The following is an 8159-nucleotide window of genomic DNA, read 5'->3' on the forward strand; positions in this document are numbered from 1 at the left end:
ATACATTTTTTTGGTGCGGATTAGCGGTAGTTTGCATTACTATATGCATTTTATCTTATTTTGTAGACTTCAAAAGCACCCAAGAATCGATGTGAAGGTGATAACATTTCCCAAAAACAATGGAAATACTTGTCAAAGCATAAAAAGAAACAAGTGTTTCTATATTTACAACAGAACACAAGTTAATTGAATTTACAGTAAATTCACCTTGTTTTATGTTGATTTATCAGGTGCATGCAGTCCACATGTCTGTAACCTCCCCAAAAAAATGACATTTTTTTCATGTATTAAGAAGAATAAAATTTTGACCAATAATTTCATAATTCATGCATCAGAGATATAAAAGATTGCAGAACAGATCTGCAGTTCTCATCTTGGCCGGACATGGGCAGTAACACACCGACTTCCGCCCAGATGCGTTTACAAATTTCCGCATTTTTGGCCAGAAGAGACAACCAGCATATCTAAAGCTGCATCGGTGGCAGGCTTTGCAACAGCACGCAATATGTCAAGGCTTTTATTAAGACTGAACCCGAGGGTCTTCATTTCATCTCAAATTAGGATGGCATCCGATCAGGTAAACCCGTATTGGACCGTTGACGTAATGACACTATTAGCTTCAGCTTGCTAAAGGTTTTAAACCAACCTTGGAACTTTGACCCAAAGTCCCATACATGTCGTTATTGCAATGTCATGTGCAATGACCCACAGCAATCTCAATAGTATAACTTTACTGTAAAAAATACTGGATGTTCTGGCATCCTGCCGACCAAATACTATACGTCGTTAAACATTTGACAAGTTTGGGTAAACATTTCTGAAGTGATGTGTGAAAGTACCAACGCGTTTAGGTCAAACATAACGGGGATAGCATTTTAGTGGTTTTGTCAAAAATGCATTATATAACATAAGGGCGTGGGAGTTTTATTTTCAGTATAATTTGAAAAAGTATCAAGAAAGTGCTTGTCTAGTCTAGTTATATACCCGTAGTATAACATTACTTCACATGAAAATAATTCGAGTGTGAAACAAAACTGTTACACGAATGAGGTTGATAGGCATAAGTGGGTAGAGTAGCCACAACTTACTAAGTAAGAGTGGTGTTACTTATGAATAATATTACATAAGTAAAAGTAGTCATCCAAAAATTCACGTACAAAACGTTCACGTTCAAGTACAAAAAAAGTAATGAGTAACATTGCGAGTCACTGCTTACAATGTTTGATTTTTTTTTCATAATGGTATATTTTTTTCCTCAGCAGAACTTATTATACTGTACTATAAATTCTCCATTGCTGCCCCCTCACTTTGGAACGCACTCCCTAAAACCATCCGCACCTGTTCTGATCTTCCCGTATTCAAAAAATTGTTAAAACCTTTTTAAACTGGCTTTTAATTTGTAATTCTTTTCTCTATTGTTTTGTACTGCCCACGTTGTGTGAGCTTTATTTATTTATTTTTTCCACAACTGTAAACCGCCTTTGAGGACCGGTAAAAGCGCTCTATAAATAAAATTTATTATTATTATTATTATTACATGACCATATTAGGCCAAAAAAAAAATAATTGAATTCTGACCTAGTGAAAAAATAATAATACTGGCGAAGCTACAGTTACAAATAAAAGTTACCCAAGTACAAACTATCAAAACAACAAAATACTGCACATGAAAATACTTTGAGTGTGAAACAATACTGTTACATGAGTGAGGTTGATAAGGAGAGGTGGATAGAGAAGCCAAACTTACTCAAAAAAGAGTAGTGTTGCTTCTAAATAATATTATTTAAGTAGTCATGCAAAAATTGACGTACAAAACGTTCACGTTCAAGTACAAAAAAAAGTAATGAGTAACATTGTGAGTCACTGCTCACAATGTCTGAATTTTTTTTTTCATAATGGTTTATTTTTTTTCCTCAGCAGAACTTATTATGGTGGATAGAGTAGCCAAACTTAATAAAGAGTAGTGTTGCTTCTAAATAATATTATTTAAGTAGTCATCCAAAAATTGACTCAAGTACAAGTAAAAATGTATTGAGTGACATTTTGAGTAACTGCTTACATTGTCTGATTTTTTTATTTTTAAATAATAGTATATTTTTTTCTCAGCACAACTTATTATACTGTACTATAACCTATTCCATGAACACATTGGGCCAAAAAAAACTACACAAAAAAATAATAGAATTCCAACTGAAAAAAATATTTTCAAGGTTAATGGGCACCAGACCCCCCCACAATAAGTGAAAAACCGTAAAGGAGTGCCCCAATATTTTGTTTCTTTTTGTGTGTGTGTGTGTGTGTGTGTGTGTGTGTGTGTGTGTGTGTGTGTGTGCGTGTGTGTGTGTTCTATGTATTTATTCAGATTTATCATTGGAAATAGATACATATAAGACATGTTTTTTCACTTTTTTTCCCCAAAGTATAATTTAAAAAAAACTTTTATGTACACTACGGTTCAAAAGTTTGGGGACCCCAAACTTTTAAACCGTAGTGTACATAATGAAAAATCCCATATGATACACTATGGTTCAAAAGGTTGGGGTCGCTTAGACCCCAAACTTTTGAACGGTAGTGTATATATATTTATATTTTATTAGATGGTTTTTGAGCACTTCAAATGAATAATAATTATGATAAGATTTAAACATGTTACTGTCCCACCGAATTATTTATAGACAAGAAAAAAAGTAGACGCCCAATCCATTTTTAAAAAAGTAGAAAAATGCTTGTCTTTATTAAATGCTTCATTGAGTGAGTCCACTCAAATCCACTCAAGCTGCTCACTTACACACAATGAGTTGCCACAGCAACAGTTTAACAAGTTAAACGATGTTGACACATGCGGCGCTTTGAAGTTTCGGCTTAGAAGCGTCTTTGACAAGATCAAACCTTAACTGTCTGTCAACTGGCAATCATCGTTAACTAGGGTTGTTTCATGTTTTTTGCTCCCGATCCGATCCCGATCATTTTAGTTTGAGTATCTGCCGATCCCGATATTTCCCGATCCGATTGCTTTTTTTTTTTGCGCCCGCTTCAATTCCAATCATTCCCGATAATTTTTCCCGATCATATACATTTTGGCAATGCATTAAGAAAAAAATGAACAAAACTCGGACGAATATATACATTCAACATACAGTACATAAGTACTGTATTTGTTTATTATGACAATAAATTCTCAAGATGGCATTTACATTATTAACATTCTTTCTGTGAGAGGGATCCACGGATAGAAAGACTTGTAATTCTTAAAGGATAATTGTGACTTTGTATATTGTGAGTAAATATTGCCATCTAGTGTATTTGTTGAGCTTTCAGTAAATGATACTGTGGCCATTTAACTTCTGCCCAAATGCATGATGGGAAGTGCAACCATGACTGTGCGCAGTGGTACCAATTGATATATCTTCTCTGCGTTGGGAAATAATATAGGGTGTTAAGACAAAGATCAATTATTACCTTTCTTCTCCACATTGCTTCCCACGATATTTCTAATCGTAGGGAGAGGGATTGTAAGGCTTTAGCCAATTAAAAAAAGGCTCCAAAGGCTGTCAAAATTCACTCTACTCATTATACCCTGCCTTTTAGCACTATATATAGGTAAAATGGCGCCATTACAGATTGAACGCGACAATGCGTGAGTGGGTCGTGCAGAGCATGTGTTAATTGCGTTAAATATTTTAACGTGATACATTTTTTTAAAAAATTAATTACCGCTGTTAACGGGATAAATTTGATAACCCTACCTTAAGCCTAAACTACAGACTCTGGATGAGTGTAACATATTAAGTCTGTGACGTTAAATACAATTAGAAAATGATTTAATTTAAAATATATATATATATATATTATATATATATATAAAAAAGGCATGTCCGATATTTTTTTGCCGATTCCAATACTTTGAAAATGACGTGATCGGACATGACGTGATAGACATCTCTATCGTTAACTATAATCAGCAACTCCAGTACACTGCCTGACCAACAAAAGCGGCAGGCACCAGAGTGAGAGACTACGTAATAGGATTGAGACAGCGCTATAAAATACTGCATTTATTTATTTATTTTTTAATTGGAAAAAAATCCGTGATGGACTGAGGGTGCAAAGTTTGAATCACGAAGTAGTAAGAGATCACTGTACTGCATGTAAAGCAACTGTCATGAACATAAGCTACAGTATTTGTGTGACAGAATCTTTTCAATTTATCTAAATTTTTAATTTGATATTTTAACCAATCTTCCCATTCCAGCTTGGTGAGCTTGGCAAAGGAGCAGGGAAAGGCGGCGGTGGCGGAGGTTCCGTGAGGGAAGCAGGAGGTGCGTTTGGAAGACGAGAAGCGGCAGAAGAGGAGCGGTACTTCAGGTGAGACCTCGTTTCTTCAAATCATTCTCCAACTGCTTTTCTACTGATCTTTTACCAACATCCTTCTACGATCGTAGGCAAAAGGAGAAGGAACAAATGGAAGCGCTAAGGAAGCACCACACGGAGGAAATCGAGCACCACAAGAAGGAGATTGAGCGCCTACAAAAGGAAATTGACCGTCATAAGGGCAAAATTAGACGGCTCAAGCATGATGACTGAGCAAGCGTTTTAGCGCCAAAACAATATCAAATCATGATATTTCATCAAGACCCTTTCAAATTCAACAATTACCAATAAATTGAGACTGAATTTGAGGTGTTTTCTGATTTCTAAGAGGAAACATTTGCACAACGTGATTTGGAATCATTTAGTTGGGTTTTCTGTTTATCTGACGACAATATCAAAGCAACACTAGGTAACTTTTCAACCTTTATAAAATGTTTTCATAACATTTGTGATGATATGTTGACTGACAACCGGTGGCGCCACCAGGGGGTGGCCACGGCCACCCCTATAAATTGATCGGCCACCCCACTGGCCACCCCGCTTGCCAGTATATCGTTAGATTGTTGTAGCGTCAGTTATGCATTTCATCCCAAATGAATGCATTTATTTTGTTTTGTTAAATGTAGGGCTGTCAAATTTATCACGTTAACGGGCGGTAATTAATTTTTTTAAATTAATCACGTGAAAATATTTATCGCAATTAACGCATTCGCTGTACGACTCATTCACGCATTGCCGCAAACAGCCTACAATGGCGCCGTTTTACTTATATAGAGAGATAAGAGGCAGAGTGGAGTAGATACAAGCATTCATTGGGGCCGTGCTATTAATTGGCAAAAGCTTTGCCATCTCTCCCACAGCAACCATAAATATTGTGGGAAGCGAAGTGGGGAAGAATAACAGGAGTTGCTCTTTTTTCTTAACACTCTGTAGTGTACCCAACACAGAGAAGATATAGCATTTGCAGCCACCACACACAGTCATGGTTGCACTACTTCCCATCATGCATTTGGGCAGAACAGTTAAGTCGCTACATTATCAGCAAAACTCAACAAATACACTAGATGGCAATATTTAGTCACAATATACAAACTCACATTTATCCTTTAAGAATTACAATTCTATCTGTGGATCCCTTTCACTGAAATAATGTTCATAAAGTTAATGCCATCTTGTGGATTTATTGTTATAATAAACAAATACAGTACTTATGTACAGTATGTTGTTGAATGTATATATCCGTCTTGTCTTATCTTTCCATTCCAACAATAATTTACAGAAAAATATGGCATATTTTAGAGATGGTTAGAATTGCGATTAATTACGATCAATTAATTTTTAAGCTGTGATTAACTCGATTAAAAATTTTAATCGTTTGACAGCTCTCGTTAAATGTACACCTTATACCTAATATATACATAACACAATAAAACAGAATTGTTGTGGAACTCAAAATGTTGACTGGACAGTTATGGACTATGCACATTAAATCATTAGTAACATCAAATATTACACAATACACCAAACTATATCAGTAGCCGTGTCCTTAAGTCTTTCTGATAGATTTCCCCTGACCTTTTTACTGCAATAATATAATGAAAACCTGAAATTATGGCTTTTAGTTTTGGCCACCCCAAGATTTTAAGTGACCCCATCTGGCCACTCATGAAAAATTTCTGGAGGCGCCACTGCTGACAACTAGTTGAATGACACCTCTTTTATATCTTAAGGGGGTCTGTATCGCTTTCACTGGCACTAATTAACTTTGAGGAGGGTGGTAGGCTAGGGCGTAGGATTGGTGTCAACATTTGTAGGGACGATATTACTGTAATGCACATAATGCAAACGCTGGCCTGACCGCAGTCGATTTGCAGGTGAGCAAGTTTAATGTTATGCTAACTCTGATGCAGGTCAGACTTTCCGTGGCAAAATTTGTGGTGTTTTCCCCACTTCCACAACATTGATTTCTTTTTACATGACTTACAGTGGCTGCTGAACTCTTTATATAATGCAAATAAGGTTCCTTAAAAGTTGGTGGGGACAATGTGAGCATCCTGAAAAGTTGGTAATGTTATGTCCCTATCGTCCCTATGCAAACCTACGTCCTTGGTGGCAGGAACCCTGCCACACAAAAAAAAACTACAAATGTGCCGACTGCTTTACAGCATACGTCATTTCCCCACACTTAGCCATACGGTTGCTAACCATCATATGCTATTGTTTAGCCACAAGTGGATTAATTACCTTATCACTTTTCATCCTTCACACAGCCGTTGGAAACTGAAATGTTGTTTAATCCATCAGCAGAAGACCATCATGATTTTACAGCACTATGCGGTTGTGCGCTCGCCCTCATAGGAAACGCACTCTTCCTTAAGGCAAAACACTACCGCTTTTGTCCACCAGCGTCGCTAATGTCGACTAAAGTTACCAAGTGTTGCTTTAAGGCGCCTTCGTGAAGTTGGCCCCTTATCAGACGCAAATTTATACAAATGATATGTCATTAGTTTGTGCTGCTATTGTTTTTGAGATTTTAACAATTCTTTTTAGATAAATCTGATGCCAACCAGCCCTCCATTTTGATCAGAAATGGCTAAAAATCGTGCCAATCGTTTGTGCTTGTTTGTTTAAATAGCGAAAGTCCGCTAGTTTAAATGCTATAAAATTTTGAGATAATTTCAAGTCATGACATAACGCAGTCCGCCTGTTGGACCCGAAATTTTTACAGCAAAAACCAGCACGAACGATTGACACAATTTTTTGCCATTTTTTTATCAAAAGGGGGGGACTGGTTGACCTCAGATTGACCGATAAAAAAATTGTTAATATGTCAAAAACGATAGCAACACAAACGTTTTTTTTTTTTGCGCTAACCTTGCACAAACGAATGACATATTTTTTCTTTAAATTTGCATCTGATGGGGGGCCAACGTATGGAGGTAGATTTGTGTCTTTATTATTCACTCAAAAAAAAGTTGCTTCAATCAAAAAAAATGTGTTTGAATGCAAAAATAAATTTGAAACTCAAAAAAATGGATTTGGAACCCATTTTTCTTTGATTGATTTTTTTTTTTTTTTTTCCCAATTATTTTTTTGATTGAATAATAAAAATACAAATGTCCTAGCCAAAATGTGGTCCAAACGCAAAACTACATGAAGTTAATCAAAAAAGTTGTTTCAATCAAAAAAAAACTTGACTTAAATAAAATAAAATAAAATAATTCAGTCGAAGAAAAATGTGTTCCAAATACATTTTTGGGGGGGTTTCAAATTATTTTTTGCATTCAATCACATTTTTCTTTGATTGAACTCACTTTTTCTTTGATTGAAAATAAATATTTTGATTGAAGCAACTTTTTTTTTGATTGAATAATAAAGACACAAATCTGCCTCCATACAAATGTCCTAGCCAAAATGTGGTCCAAACGCAAAACTACATTACGTCAATCATAAAAGTTGTTTCAATCAAAAAAAAAATTGACTTTGATCCAAAAAAAAAAAAAAGAAAATCAAAGCAAATGAATTCCACGTACATTTTTTTGAGTTTCAAATTTATTTTTGCATTCAAACACATTTTGTTTTTATTGAAGTGACTTTATCTTTGATTGATAATAAATATTTTGATTGAAGCAACTTTTTTTTTTTTTTTTGATTGAATAATAAAGACTCAAATCTACCGCCATACCAACACGGAGGTCAGGCAATGAGTTAAATGACAACGTTCCTACAACTGGAAAATGAAAAAAGGGCACGCCCATCCGAATATTTCGTCCAATTCTCGCGATACT

At 35.5% G+C, this 8159-nt stretch overlaps 1 protein-coding gene across 1 annotated transcript; it reads left to right on the forward strand.

Annotated features, from left to right (window-relative positions):
* The first annotated feature begins 397 nt into the window (after positions 1–397).
* On the forward strand, positions 398–4674 carry atp5if1a (ATP synthase inhibitory factor subunit 1a). The gene is made up of 3 exons (XM_057828735.1): positions 398–577; positions 4253–4365; positions 4443–4674. The coding sequence occupies exons 1-3, from the start codon at positions 506–508 to the stop codon at positions 4582–4584; spliced, it is 327 nt and encodes a 108-aa protein (XP_057684718.1). The 5' UTR covers positions 398–505; the 3' UTR covers positions 4585–4674.
* The last annotated feature ends 3485 nt before the right edge of the window (positions 4675–8159 follow it).

This window comes from Corythoichthys intestinalis, chromosome 22, assembly GCF_030265065.1.
Source record: "Corythoichthys intestinalis isolate RoL2023-P3 chromosome 22, ASM3026506v1, whole genome shotgun sequence".
Taxonomy (NCBI): domain Eukaryota; kingdom Metazoa; phylum Chordata; class Actinopteri; order Syngnathiformes; family Syngnathidae; genus Corythoichthys; species Corythoichthys intestinalis.

Bases quoted from the DNA above. Each gene is read 5' to 3' on its own strand.
- atp5if1a (XM_057828735.1), top strand. From the start codon at position 506: ATGTCAAGGCTTTTATTAAGACTGAACCCGAGGGTCTTCATTTCATCT. The intron at 578-4,252 runs GTAAACCCGTAT...TTCCCATTCCAG, and splicing joins TTAGGATGGCATCCGATCAG to CTTGGTGAGCTTGGCAAAGG. The intron at 4,366-4,442 runs GTGAGACCTCGT...CTACGATCGTAG, and splicing joins GAAGAGGAGCGGTACTTCAG to GCAAAAGGAGAAGGAACAAA.